Source organism: Eleutherodactylus coqui, chromosome 3 (genome assembly GCF_035609145.1).
Source record: "Eleutherodactylus coqui strain aEleCoq1 chromosome 3, aEleCoq1.hap1, whole genome shotgun sequence".
Classification (NCBI taxonomy): Eukaryota; Metazoa; Chordata; class Amphibia; order Anura; family Eleutherodactylidae; genus Eleutherodactylus; species Eleutherodactylus coqui.
In genome coordinates this window covers 202,109,112-202,124,599 of record NC_089839.1, presented here as the reverse complement: position 1 = coordinate 202,124,599, position 15,488 = coordinate 202,109,112, and the positions used below count along the sequence as shown (strand labels likewise).

General features: G+C 44.2%; 1 protein-coding gene across 1 annotated transcript in view; it reads left to right on the top strand.

Moving 5' to 3' along the window:
* CELSR3 (cadherin EGF LAG seven-pass G-type receptor 3) overlaps positions 1-15,488 on the top strand; it is a 200,665-nt gene that overhangs the window by 142,871 nt on the left and 42,306 nt on the right. The window contains exons 37-39 of the mRNA XM_066594934.1: positions 5,493-5,784; positions 9,329-9,468; positions 11,595-11,705. Coding sequence (XP_066451031.1) covers positions 5,493-5,784; positions 9,329-9,468; positions 11,595-11,705 — 543 coding nt within the window. The remainder of the gene's footprint in view (positions 1-5,492; positions 5,785-9,328; positions 9,469-11,594; positions 11,706-15,488) is intronic.

Genomic DNA, 15,488 nt, shown 5'->3' with positions numbered 1-15,488 from the left:
TACGTGTGTATATCGGCATACATCTACGTGTGCGTGTGGTCTTGGCGTGTTTTGTTCTTGGCTCTTTGTTATCTGTTGTTTAAACAGAAAAATGAACAAACCTGTTTATTTTTTCAGATTGTATATAAAGATTGAATCTCAGAATTCTATTTGTTACGCATATTTATACGACGGCCTATTTATTTTACTTACGTGACTCATTTGTAAGCAATTTTTTTGTTTTTCTTTTGTGTTTTGATAAATATTTATTATCACCAAAAAGACTCAAAAACCTGTTTTTTATTATTTTTTTAAACAAATGAGATTGTAATGGAAAAGATGAAATTTTGGTGTTTTTTTTCTGGTTTTCTTTCAGCAATTTTTTTTTCATTTAGTTGTGATTTATTTTTTGTTATTGTCCCATACAGGAAAAAAATGGAAATAGTAGATTCTTAAAACGACATCATTCCCATTTATGAGTTCTAGTTTCAATTTTGTAGAAACAAAAAAAGTATTTTTCAAACTTTATACAGCATATCTACACATACATGCACACATTTTCTTTCTCAAGGGAAGCTACAGTAAATTTAAATGTTAATTATTTATTAAAGGGGTTTTCCAACAAAAACATTGGTGGCAGTGGGGGAGGGGAATGAAAATTAAAATACATTTAAAAAAAGAATATCCTCACCTTTTCGCAAACATGCGACTCCCTCATTACAGCTCCCGTGCTTCCTGCTGGTCTGTGTCTTTATTGGCTGTACTGGTCTCCTGGTTGTTTACCCATGTGACTGCTGTAGATAATAGGAATCCCCAAAACGAGCCATTATCAGTGACGTCACATAAACAGGCCGAGTGACATCACTTGTCACATCACGTCGGCTCTGAAATGGTGCATCACTGCCACTGTGAGTCCTTAATAGACACTGGTTGTGGTAGGGGGATGTAAAAAAAATACTCAGAAAATCCCCTTAATGGGGTTTTCCAAGAGCAGGCTATTGATGAATCGTCACCAATTATGTAAAAAAGTTTCAGAGAAATCCCCATTGAATTGTGTTTGCAAATGTAACATTTGCCAGGCAGTGGCGGGTAACCCCAGGTGATCTTCATGCTCCTGATACATTTTCATACAGGTAGTAATAATTTTTTTAAGGCTGCACTGTAGCCCATTATATCTCCTGCTCTATACTAGGGGTTGTCCAGTTGCAAACCATTAATGGGCCTATTCATAAGATAGTCCATCTGTAGTGAATTACCAGGGGCCCGGCGGCCTAGAATCTGTGCCGATCAGGTTTCTAGACCAGTGTGATTGTGCACTGAGCTGATTTCTGCAGGAAGCAAACAGCTCTGTTCCCACTACAGTGGCCAGGTTTGGTATTGCAGACAAAGTTAACATTGAAGTGAATAGGAACTTTGCTTGTAATACCAAGCCTGGCCACTGCAGTGGAAACGGAGCTGTCTGCTTCCTACAGAAATCGGCTCAGTGCAGGAACACACCAGCCCAGCAAACAGGTGATCGGCATGTGTCACCATCAATATTTTACAACTGGACAGTCTCTTTAAAGGGACTTTTAGAACAAATCTAAATGGATTTTGAAGTGTGCCATATACATGTGCCATGTATAATACTGACGTGTTATGTGTCAGAGGGACCCCCTCTTTACCAGGACCCAAGTACAGCTGCTACCCCCATTCCCTGGAGGCCTGAGGGTAAAAGCTATAATGACTGCAGAAGCTATGGGACAAATCTTCTTTTATATGAAATTCATTTTTTTTCCTTGTTTTTTTTTTTCATTTGTTGGTCAAAGAACGAAACAAAAAGTTATTTCATGTCTTTCTTGTAAAATTGTAAAAGTAAAGCTCCAGATTTGACAATAAAATATTGTAAACTGATTTTGTCTGTGTCTCGTCAAAGGCTTCTATATGCTACAATGACCCTTAGGGCTTATTCACAGGGACGTATTTTCTGTCCATATTTAGTCCACATATTTTACTGACTAAATACAGACGGACCTATTGAAATAAATTGGTGTATTCAGACGTGCTTATTGTACACGCACAACATGTTGTATTTTGGTCCATTATCAAGGGGCAAAGTAGCCCATGAAAGTGTATGGGAGTGTAAAAAAAACTCAGTTAAAACAGATCTTGCATGTATATTCACTGCGTTTTTATGTATGTTGCCAGGAGACAGTGTGAAAATAATGGCATCAATGAGGCCTTCTAGGATCTCATACAGCTCTACTACATACACGTCACACACAGCTCTGCTACATACACGCCACACACAGCTCTCCTACATGTACATCACATACAGTTCTACTACATGCGCGTCACACACACACAGCTCTACATGTACATCACATACAGCCCTACTACCTGAACGTCTCCGACACACAAAGCTCTGCTACATACATTCTTCATCCCATACAGCAGGGATCACAAGCAGCAGAGCAGAGTCCTGCACACACTGATTTGTCCAAAAGGAATTACCATTTAAATAATGACGGACAAGAAATTTTAGCAATACTAAGGTCTATTGATGAGAGTTACGCCTCCAGAAGCGGCTGCCAAACTTCTGCACAGTGGAAAATAAGAACTCCGTACAAATATACAGGCGATAAACTGAAGAAAACAATAGTCCTCTATGAACGAACATTATCATCAGGCTAATAACTGGCGTCATTACCTTACATAAGACGGGAATGATATATTATCACCTTAGGGCGCCATTAAACTATATAAACATATGCAAGTCCCATCAGAACTACAGCTAAAGAGCCAATGTGTACCTTCAAGGTCAGAATATGGCATAGGCAAAATGGGCAATTGTATGGATAAACCCTTGATTCTCAGCACCGTAGCACAATAATGCAAACACCTTCTTGTCTATTAGTTCCAAGCTGCCGTCAAATGCCCTCATGCGCTCAGAGTTCTTAGGATAGCAGCATTATTTGGGCATTGTATGGCAGAGTAATGCACCTGCACTACAAAGTCAACCATATATTTGGGAGTAAACATGGGTAAAAGTATTCGGACCCCCCTAACAGTAGAAGGATTGTGTCTTATGTAGCATGTCATGTGTCCCAAACCATGCTACATAAGATGCAGACCCTTGGAGGTGTCAGCCATAGTTTGTGATGAGAACTGTACACTATTGGATATATGGATCATGCTGCTGCACACAAGCCATCTATCACGAAGTGCAATGTATCAGCCTGTCTACAATGGTGCAAGGAGCGTCGTCATTGGACAGTTGAGCAATGGAAGAATGTTCAATGGAGTAACGAATCACACTACTCCAACTACAAATCAAATGGACATATCTGAATGTCGTGGAGGCCTGGGGCATACCTCCAACCTGAGTGTGTTGTGCCACCTGTTACGGCATAGATTCTGTTATAGTCTGGGGATGTTTTACGTGGCACGGTCTCGGTCCCTTTGTTGTAGTGCCAAGAAGCATTTCCACAAAGGTGCGCCTTGACATTTTAGACAAAAATGTGCTGCTGACAATGTGACCATACTCTTGGAATGGTCAGCCATTCTTCCAAGAAAACAACACGCCTCATCACAAATCCAGTGCTGTTTTACATTAGTTTGAGAATATGGATGTTGTACTATTGGACTGGCTGCCCAGAATCCTGACCTGAACCCCTGAACAAATATTAGACAAACTGGAACGCCGGGTAAGGACATATAAACATCTTCTTTGACAGAATTGGCCAGATGTTTTCAGGATGAATGGAGGGAAATACTAGTGTATCAGATGTTAGTAGAAAGTATACCACTGATGTCATTAGGGGCAAAGGAACCACATGAGTATTCATATATGGAAATAAATACTACTTTTCACTCTTGCTCAGATGTCCTTTGTAGTAAAATGTAGGTACGTTTCGTAGATTTTCTTTGGTTAGAAATTATCATTCTCTTAATGGAGAAGCACAGACTATTGGTACAATTTATTAGTGAATCTTTAAAGCAGTTGTGCCAACTTGCACAACACTAGTGAGAAGGCAAGGCTTGGGGAAATCAGATGATCGCCTCAGCTCCTGCTATCAGCAATACCAGGCAATCAGCCTATTTTGTTGAAGGAAGCTGCAGCCATCTGCCCACACATTTTTGCAGTTGGTGGGTCTGATTTTGTGTTTTATGGAGTCTCCTTTAAGAAAGTCATCACCTGATATGAAGATCAGACCAAGTAATCTACTATGAACTAAGTAGGGAGAGCCAATGTCTGCAAAGATTGGAAACACTTAAACTTGCACAAGATTTTGCACCATGTTGGAAACTATAATCAACCTTCTCCTTGTCACGGTTGATGGTATGCGACCAAGGCTCCAGGATATGATGCGGACAAAGGATTTACAAAAACTGGACATTTTTATTTTAAATAAATAACAGTAATAGAACAAAAGTAAAATATTAAGTAAACAAAATAGTTTTTGCCGTACAGTCACTCAATCCTAACTACAGCTAACTGAGGCTTAGCAATAAAAAACAGTATTTCACAACTTGTATAGTGTGATTATAATGCCGGCAACACTCAATATCAATCAGACAACAGGGAACAATAAATCGCACTTTGAGTTCGACAATCCATAAGAAACAGGATAGTTCTCCACATTTAATGGTATCTGAAAACAGTTCCTTCAACTAAATCGTATATAGGTGTCCAGGCTCGATCCTGTATAAAAGTCCTCTCCGAGTCAATCAAACCTTGGGTAGATTCTTGCTGTCTGTACAGTTTGTACTCAAGTCCTCTCTAATGTGCACCAGACCTGCTGGCTACCTAACATGTTCACACTGTTCTGCATGCTGATCAGTTTTTAACGAGGCCGGCCTCACTTACAGTATTTGCATAGTGATACTGGCTTCCTACATTTCCAGCTAGTCCAGAATCAGGAGCATTCCTTAGCCACTTATCCTCAGAAATCTGGATGAGCGTCCTAACATCCTCTCACAGCTGATGATGAGCCTTTTCTCTCTCTCTTGCTTGCAGACTGTTGCATTTGGGAAGACAACGTTACTCTAGACTGTGACATCTGTAGAGCACGTCCTCCGCACTCCAGGCAACTTCTGGCCTTAAGTTAAAGGTTCTCAGAGCAGCCCCATATGCTCAGCGTTCTGTCTTAGCTGTTTTCCTACAGGCTATCATGCCTCCGCGCTCTCCTGTACCAAACAGTACTATTGCTCACATTGAAGTTCCTGCACCATCTCCCTTCGGCGCAGCAAGAAAATCCTTCTTATCTGCCAGGCAGCAGCCAGTTAGTCAAGTCCTTGTGGGTATGTTCGGTTCTCATCAACAAGAATTTGGCACACATTTTGGCGTATCTCTGTCCATCGCAACCATTTAACTCTTTAGGGAAACCCCTTACATCTTCTCTCATTAACACTGGAGTGTGACCACCATTATTCTACATGCATGAAAATGGATGCATTAGCATATCAAATGTGCGATAATGTGGGGTAATTCAGAACAGTATTGTCTAACAATATACAATAAACATCTTTAGGTCTGGAGGACAAACATGTCACTGTTAACCAGCTGAAGATGCTTCTGTGTGCCTTGGCAGGTTTTTCTCCAATAAATGCAGTGTTGAACACACAGGCCATTCATGCAAAGGAGATTATTACAGCCTTAGTGGATTTTAGCATCTCAGTCATGGAGAACAAGGAGCTGAAGTATCGAGATGTGAGATACTGCATTGAACGTACCGTGTTTCACGAGAAAGAACTCGGTGAATCATTGCCCAGGTCTACTAATACCATACAATCTCTCATCAGTACAGCCAAACGTAAAGTCAGGTAAGTGGGGAGTCTACCATTAGTTTTAATTGGTCTGCTCGCTTGCATTTGCTGAAATTGTGGTTAAATATGATTAGCTTTCACAGTGGAGTTTCCTCTTGATGGCTCTAATCAGGTGGGCATCGAGGTCCTGTATTTGAGCAATGGTGGATGCCATTATGAAGCCAATGCATTGGGCACCTTCCATAGAAGAAAGGGTAACATAATAAAACTCAAAATTGGTGCACCCCCATCTTAGGACGATAGGGTCCACCACTTTTTTGCCAACACTTGTGGGAGAAGGGCAGCATTTTTCTTGAGTCGGTCTTTGACCTTCATGGTTTTCTAAAACCTATAAATAGTGGAGGCCCTGAGCAGGTTCACTTTGCCCATTATAAAGAAAAGCAGACCCTATTGCTATCAATGCTATAAATCAATCAGCCATAACATTAAAATATATATATTTTAATATAGGTAGCAAGTGGATGTGTTGATAGCAGTAAAACTGAACAAACGTAAGGAACTGATCGACTGTGACAAGGGCCAAATTCTGATGTGTAGGTGACTGGTTCAGAGCATCTCAAGAACAGTCTTGTGGGGTGTTCCTAATGTAAAGTGGTTAGCACCGATCAGAAATGGTCCAGAAATGGGCAAACAGTGAGCAGGCAACATGGGGATTGCCCAAGGTTCATTGATGCACATGGGAAATGAAGGCTAGCCCATCTGGTTCAATCCCACAGAAGAACGACTGTAGGACAAATTCCTGATAATGCTGTTGATATTACTAAGGTGTCACATCACACAGGGCATTACAGCTCTCTGTATATGAGGCCAGGTAGTTACAGATCAGTCACAGTGCTCATGCTGACCCCTGTCTGCTCCCGAAAGAACCTACAATGGGTATGTGAGCATCAGAACTGGACCATGGAGCAATGGAAGAAGGTGGCTTGGTCTGATAAATCACATTTTACATGTTTTGCACTGACCTAAACAATGTAGAGACAAGTTCTCTTTTCATGCCAGTGGTATTCCCTAATGGCAGTGCCCTGCTTCAGCTGAATAATGTCCCCTGCCACACTCCTGACATTGTTCAGGAATGGATGAGGTATATGACAAAAAGCTAAAAGTGATGACTTGTCCTCCTGCTTTTCTGCCAGGGTGCTGGAAAAACAAGTTTGATCCTTAGAGGTTGCAGCATATAACTTAGAGGACTTAATGGGAGCCTGTCATATCCCCACAGCAACATAAACTAAGTTATGGTGCTGTTAGGGCATGTGACAGGGAGCCGGGTGAGGTATATTTTTTTACACCCACCCACTCCTGCAATCCAGAGTCCCGTGCCAACGCTCTCCCATAGACTTGTATAAGAGTATGAACACAGGAGTCTGAAAAATTTAGAATTTCATGCGTCCCCAGGACTTCAAATGGGGGCAGTGCTTGGGACAGGGAGTGGGCGAGTATAAAAAGTACATCACCCGGCTCCCTGTCACGTCCCATAACAGCAGCATAAGTTTATGGTGCTGTGGGACATTAAAGGATGTGCTGCTAGTGTCTTGGTGCCAGAGACCACAAAACACTTCAGAGGTCTTGTGGAGTCTAGGCCTCGATGGATCAAAGCACAAGGATGACCCATACACTAATAAGTAGGTGTTTTTACAGTTATGGCTGATGGATATATGCCATTGAATTTATAGGACTACACTAAAATATGATGCTTCAGGTACCCAAACACAATATAAGACTCCTAGACTAGTGATGAGCGGCCAGTTGAAAAGTTTGATTAGGACGGTTTGCCAAATTTCGGCAGGAAGTTTGGTTCGGTCCAAATTAGTTCAAGCTAAACTGGAACTTCACGAATACCCCTAAAACTGGTATACAATGCTGTCAAAAAGCCATAAGAACCCAGTGTAACAATCTTAGGTCACCTAGGAGTCTATGTAAGTACTTTTAAGCTGTTGTTAAGGTGTTAGAAGGTGTTACATTGCACATGAACATTGTTGCGTACTGTTCGTTTAAGTATTATTGTTTGGTAACGTTTGTTTTAACACTGTGCTCCTTGGGTGCAGAGAAGAACAACCCGTGGCTGGTGCAATGCACCAAATTATCCCTGCCACCCAGGTAATTTGTGGTATAAATTGTAGGGCGATGCCCAATCCCTAGTAGAGTGAGTCAGTATAGAGAAACTGAAAGTAGACAGTGTGTCTGTAAAGCGCTGGACCTTAGAGTTAGAGAAGCACGGACATGCTACTGCGGTCCACAGATTGTACTACCTCAGCGACCATAGAGAAAATCGAGCTCCGCATAAATTTTAATAAAGCCATTAAGTTTGACGATGGACACTGGAAGGAGTACTGGTTAACAACAGCGGGAGAGAAGGCAGTGTCTGAGAGGTTGATACTGAGCAGCCAGTGCTGGGTGGATGACATGGATGCAAGGTTGCCCTTGGAAGGCTTGGAGACCCAGATTACAGGTAGGCTCCTGGTCATCCAGAGTTTACTACACCCATCACCTCATCCTGGAGAGTTGGACATTACCATGGCCCACCTCTCACAAAGGCAAAGTTAATCCTTTTCTGTCTTTTTCCTTCTTTTTGGTTCTTCTCTTTATTTTTCCTTCTTTTCCTCTTCTTCTTTTAGCGGGTTTGGCCAAGACAAATCACTCAAGATTCGGGTTCTCACAAAATTGAACTTTTAGCAAAGTGCGACTTGAAACAGGGTTCTATTGTTTTGGTTTTTTCAACACTTTACAAGACTATAAGTATCAAGTAACACTGTAGAACTCTTAGCACAAATTTTGTGTCTGGGCCCAGAAAAGTCAAGCTATACCTTTGATTATAAGGATATTGATGAAATTCCAAATGTTTAAACTATCACTTCCATCATTGTCACATTGAGTGAAAAAGCCAAGTTAGGTGGAGCAACCCTGTCAAGGTGCCTGAGAGCTTTTTTGGGGAATATTATAGAACCAATGCAGGAGTGCTATGTCAGTATGGAGGTTCTGCTTATCCAAATGGATGCCCCGATTAGAGCAGGCGTACAAGGATAAATGATGCAGTTTGAGAAACTCTGGAGTAGGGCGCAACCATTCAAAATAAAAAGCAGTCCAAAGACAAGGAGAAATGACCAACTTCTCTTGTATATGATTATCAGCAGTCTAAATGCATTTTGAGACAAAAAGCCTCTTCATCAGTAGTACTGGGACATGTACAGCTTATGGATGTCACTTCTTTGGCTGAACATACGTCTGCAACAGGCATAAGACATCCTTCCCATTGCAACTGGAGGCTATGTCTTTCCTCTAATTGGCGCCTCATTCCTGTTGCAGATATATGTTCAGACAAACAAGTCACATCCCTAAGCTGTACATGTCCCAGTACTACTGAGAAGAGGCTTGCTGACTCAGACTGCTGGTTATTATATAAATTGCCAATATAAGAGAAGTAGGTCTTTTTTTTTTTCTTGTCTCTGGGCTGCTTTTTTGGATGTTTGCACCATACGTCAGTTTTTTGGAAAGTGCATTATTAAAGCACAAGGATCATTGTCATACATTGTGGTCTACTTTACAGATGTTCTCGATCAGCCACAAAAGCCTTGTTGTTCCAGTTCCTCCCGATTCTCCATTGGCTGCCTCAATATCCAGTCAAGGAATGGCTTCTGGGGGATATTGTATCTGGAATCAGTGTGGGAATCCTTCAGCTTCCACAAGGTAAGTACTTTCATGTTTCTATGGCCTGTGCTGGCAGTGCCAGAGGAACCCATCTGAGGATCAATGGACCTAAGTTCTAACTCATGCACTAGTTCTGTAGACGTGAAGGGTGGGTTTTCACAGTAATTTCTTCTACTGAGCTCATTGTGCGCCAGTTCAACATCAGGTCTCAGACAACCTACTATTTTGCATCAGACGGTATGACTTTTACCTTTAATAAATCCTTTAAAAGAAAAGGGCAAATACATTACATGGCCTCTGACATGTTTCGGACAACTGTCCTTAGTTGCAGCTGTCACCATACTAAATTATTATCAATAAATACAACCATGTTAATGTTGCAGTTGGATTGACACCTGTTTCAGATCGGGCTACAGCAATACACTTGGAGAGCATGTAGTGGCTGTTACTGATGCTGCTAACTTTTGTCTAGGCCAATTTCCTTTTACCCTGTAGGGGCCGAGTCTCCGCCGTATGGCTTAAGAAAGGTGCTAGGTGTTGCACCGAAACGCGTCGCCGGATTAAAAGTTTTCTTCATACCATACACTTTGGAGTGAATATCCTTTGGTTTATGTGGACGACACTCAGAGGAGGGGGCTCTTGTACATCATACCCCCCTCCTTCTCAAGTAATTGCCAGTTGATCCTTTCCTGGTGTGGCATATACATCAATTTGTGATTCTGGTTTGCAATATTTGAGCGCAGATCCTTTTTCTGACATTGTCCCATTTCGTGTTCTGGGGGAGAGCTGATTTTCAGCAACCCCCAGTGTTTTTCTGCAGCTCTCCTTTTTCCATCCAGAGGATTGAAGTGAAACCTGAAGAACGAATAGGGATATTTTTCTGTGCGTCCCCATCAATTGATATCCTTTACTGACATTTGTCCCCTGAGGCGCTCTCGACACATTTTCTACATGGTATAATGTATCCCATAGAGAACACTTCACACACCCCTTTCTGTGTCGAAGTTCACAGACTAGTAGCTGAACTGCAGTGGAATTGGCCTTGAAATATTCAGTCAATGTTTAAACAACTCACTGTGCAGTGGGTGGGGCCTATGACAACCTCTCATTCAGGTCATAGATACAGGAAGGTGAAGGTCATGACCTTTAACTTCCCAAGATGGATAATGAGCATCGAATAAATGAGCAGAGACACCATGAAAATTCCCAACAGCAACATATGGCAGGCACCAGTGGCAGGGTAGCCCACCAAGGGTGATATAAGTTACTGCAGTCACATCTATTTCTCTCCCCCAACTAGTATAACACCCTATTTATCACACAGTAGCGCAGGATCTCCATAGCCATGTTAAGGAATAGGTACATTTAGGGCTCATTCACACGAACGTATGTGATTTCAGTCTGTGAAGTACACAGCGTTTTCATGGACGATAACTGTTCGTACTCACTTCATATTCGTGGGGGGTTTTCTACGTGTATTCACTAAAAAAAATGCAAGAAGTGCCTGTAGGTTCCCCCTGTCTTTATGCGTAAATACGCACATATCATGTGTGTTTACACGGTCTCATTGACTTTAATTGAGTAATTCTAATCAGTAATATGGATGAAAATAGGACATGCTACGCTTTCTTCTAAGTGCATAAAATACAAGTGTGAAAAATGCAGGTCTGAATACCCCAATGCAAATCAATAGTGTTTAAGCAGTCTGTATTACCTGCGTAAAAATACTCATATAATACGCATATAAATACGGCTCTGTGAATGAGCCCTTATAAACGGCCCTTTGAAGACAACCATAACGATGATGTGGCCCTCGGTGAAAATGAGTTTCACTCCCTGTTTTAATGGTTAACTAAAAGAAATGATGTTACAGCTTTCAAGGCTACTTAGGCTTCTTCATGAGGCTGATGAAGAAGCCCAAGTAGCCTTGAAAACTTGCTGTAACATCATTTCTTTTAGTTAGCCACCAAAAGGTCTTATATCTACAACATTATATGGTCTTACTGAGAGCAAGAACATTTTATCCTCCTGGCTAACACGGCACCAAACGATATTCTTTTTGTGAACTCTTGTTGATCAGATGATAATACTGCACACAGAGTGTTCATTGTAAGCTCACGATTCTGGTTTCATGCTGAATAATCTACCCTTTTTGTCTTCCACAGGTTTGGCATATGCTCTTTTGGCTGGAGTGCCGCCTGTATTTGGACTATATTCCTCATTTTTCCCAGTGTTTGTTTACTCTTTTTTTGGCACATCTCGGCACGTGTCAGTGGGTGAGTTACCATAATCTGAAAGTAACAGACTAGGTCAACTCAGAATGAACCACAAGCTAGTTTAGCTAATACATTGAGGATTAGAACTAGAGATGAGCGAGCACACTCGTTTAAGGCTGATGCTTGAGCGAGCATCAGTCTTTTCGAGTAACTGATTACTTGTCCGAGCAAATGCGGGGAGGCGGCAGGGGTGAGAGAGAGAGATCTCTCTCACTCCCCCCCCCCCCGCTCCCCCCCCCACCCGCATTTGCTGGGACAAGTAATCAGTTACTCGAGAAGACCGATGCACGCTCAAGCATCAGCCTTAAACGAGCATGCTCGCTCATCTCTAATTAGAACCCAAGGAGTCACACTGTTAGTGCAGTGTCCTGCAGCAACCGGGACATGGGGCACACGCAGAGGAGATGGCGGGGGTAGAGATGACACTTGTCACGGTGGCTCTACCAAACCCCTCCCCAGAGGAACGCGTACAGCCTGAGCCAAGGCACCACTAGGCCTCTTCCAGGCAATCCTAGGACAACACTTACCTGTATAGTAGTGTAGTGGACTTGAGAGGTTGTTACTCATGACGCCACTGTTCCTTCACACTGTTGGATGTCCAGCAGGAAAATAAGAGAGTCCGCGCACAGTTATATTTGAATACCTCAATCACTGGGAATGGGCAGTGACTGGAACTTTACTTCTCCAATGCAAACTTTTCACACCAGTGGAGGAAGAACAATTCAGAAAAGGTCAGGGAGCAGAACACAAGATGACACCGGGCCTAGAGTCTAGGTTATCTGTATGACTCCGGTCCTGGACAAACACACACTCCGGGATACAGGATGACACCAGGCGTATAAACACACCAGAGGTGGACACAACACTCCACTGAGACTCAAGGCGGGCTTCTTCTTTCATTCGCACTCAAGGTAGGGGTCCTGGGATGGGGACATCAGGATACCTCTCCCCAGTTTCCATTCTTCATCACATTAGGGTTGAAGGTACCCCCAAGTGGCCGGCGTTGAAGCAATGGAATCTCAAAAACAACCACCCTCTCTCTCCTCTTGCAATCAAATATATATCATATAACATCATGTGACATGACAATTGGTTACAATTTCCAGGCATATCCCAGCAATTCGTAGACATTAACCTCTTACATGCTACAGCTGTGCAATACACATAACTAAAGACAAGACAATTTGCACAGAAAATCCACATAGAAGACATGACATGTATGACAGTTATGGAGGGGCCAGATATATAGACTTTGGGCCACTACATTAGCGCAGCAACTACCAGAGCTGTTACTAAGCTTTCTTTTAAAGTGGCTTGTTGGCACCCCTGGGCACATGTTCCGGTAGCCCCATTCTAGCTTCACGCCTGAAATTTACAATAATGTGAGCGAATGCTTAAGAGCCTTTTATTCAGCCTGAGAATCAGGGAAAATATTTCCCAAGACTTTTGTGTGCCCAGTCGTCAGGCCATTTAAAAAGACAAACGTTTGCTAACCATATCTTTAATGTAAGCATAAAAATGTGCAAAGGAAGAAATGTGCAACTATCTAAAGACAGGCCAGTGGGGACAAACACAGTGATTCGACCAGCAGAATAGGGAGTGCAGCTCTGGAGTTTAATACAGGATGTAACTCAGGATCAGTACAGGATAAGTAATGTATGTACACAGTGACTTCACCAGCAGAATAGTGAGTGCAGCTCTGGAGAAGGTTGGGTGTGTGAGAGCTCTGCAGGATCCAGGGTGTGGTCAGCAGTGAGAGGAATCTTACCCAGCCAAGGTTACAGGTGCTGGGCTTGCTCCAGCCATGGAGTCCCGGACCTCCTCCCTCTGGCTTCGGTCGGGGGGAGGGAGGACTGCACCCCAGGAGGGGAGAAGATCAGGTCAGAGTGGCAGCAATGTCACCCTGACTCCCCTGGAGGAGCCCAAGATGACTCGGAGCCAGAGGAAGAGAGTGGAGGACCATGCGGAAAAACAACGTACGCAGGCAAGTTGGGCTGATCACAGGGAGGGCGAGTCTGTAACGGATGTGGCAACCCGTATCGCCAAATATATGAAGGACTATGGACATGTCGGGAGGCAGCTGAATAAATATACGCAGGAGCTGCACGCTGCCCGACATGATGCGAAGCGGGCAAAATCCCGTACCAGGAAACTGGCCATATCACGGCAGATTGAAGCTTGTGAGGAGGCCATTGAGTTTTATGCGGAGGAGAGGGAAAGGATCCTGGAAAGAAGTGGACCTTTCAAAGAAAAACTGTTAAATGACGAGAGGTTTATCAAAATGGCGTCTGTGAGCAGCGGTGCTGTTAAAGAGCGCTCTGCCAGGCACTCCAGCAGCAGCAGCTAGGTGGAATCCGATGCTGCTCAGGATGGTCGAGCTGGGTGCTCTGGAGAGCAGCAATCAGCACTGCCAGGTGGGACTACAGGGCCCAGCATCCCAGCTGAACAGGTCAGCCTGCCCTCCACATCAGGCGAGTCTGATTCAGAGGACACTGATGATAGCTGCAGCAGTAGTGGAGAGGGGGCGCTGATAATGCGGCAGATACAGCTGCAGGAGTCCCCAGAGAGGCTGCAGTCTTGCTATTTCGGGAATGATTTACCCCCGGAGACCTCAAGCAAAAAGAGGAGGAAAAAGGAAAAAACGTATATTGAAGAAAAGTTTGTTTATGTCACCAAGCACTCTGGTTTGGCTGCAAAGTCAAACCAGGGTGGTAACCCTGAGCTCCTAGTCCCGGGCTCTGTGGTGGGTCCGGTGCAGGGGACTGGGGAAGAGAGGGTTAATGCGGCCCAAAACTCCAAGCCCGCTTGTGCTAGTAGTGGGAATGGAGGAGTAAAGGAGGTGGAGAAGAGCATTGGGAAAGCGAAGAGTCGCGGCCAGTCCAGAGGTGCTGGCGCTGTTGGTCACGTCCCAGTGGGAGGGGGGTGTGATCCGGCACCAGGTCCCACCGGTGGTGGCTTAGCTGTCCCCCCTGTGTCCCTAAAGCGCCTTTCCGGTGCGGAGGGGGCGCAGGGGGTGGTGGCTGGGTCTGCCGATCCTCCCACACATGGTAAAGATCCTGCAAGGAAAGTTGGAGGAACTACAACTCCTAGAGTGGCTAAGGTGGGCGGAGCTACAGCCACCAATGTCCAGAGAAATGTTGAAGTGCATCTTCAGCCACCCACCGGAAGTGCCATGGACTTGCCCTCAGGGCATAAAGGGAAAGTTAATGGTAAAGATTACATGGGTCCTGGTCCAGCAGCGAATGGAGAAGTGAGTGAGGTAATGGATGCGGCTGTTGGTACCCCTGCTGCCCCTGTTCCTGCTGCCCCTGTTCCTGCAGGAACAGCTGTCCCCGGTTCCCCGGCAAGTATGCCACCTTGTGTACGGGTGGGTGGGGCTTCGGAGGGTAGTCAGGGCGTGGGTCAGGATCCAGTCGCCCCTCCAGCGGCGACAACATCTGGTAGAAGTTATGCCAGTGTCGCCGCTGGAGGGAGGGGAGAGGCGTCCTCCTTGTCTTTGGGCTCTGGGGACGGCATTTTGCAACAGCGCCTCCTGGAGGCCTTGAGGAGGGAGGAGAGCTCGATGAATGTAGGGGGCAGAGTTGTGGATTTGTCTCTCTGGGTGGAGAGACATGGTCTTGGTGCCTTCCGAGAACAAAGGGGGGAGACTGTCTGGTCCCTGCCGACAACCGGGCAGGACATTGGCCGTAGGAATGTGGCTCGTCTTCAGTGGAGAGGCAATGACGCGTGCCCATCCAGGAGTAAGGTGGTGGAGCTTCTGCTGAAGATGGGTTTCAGGGCAAA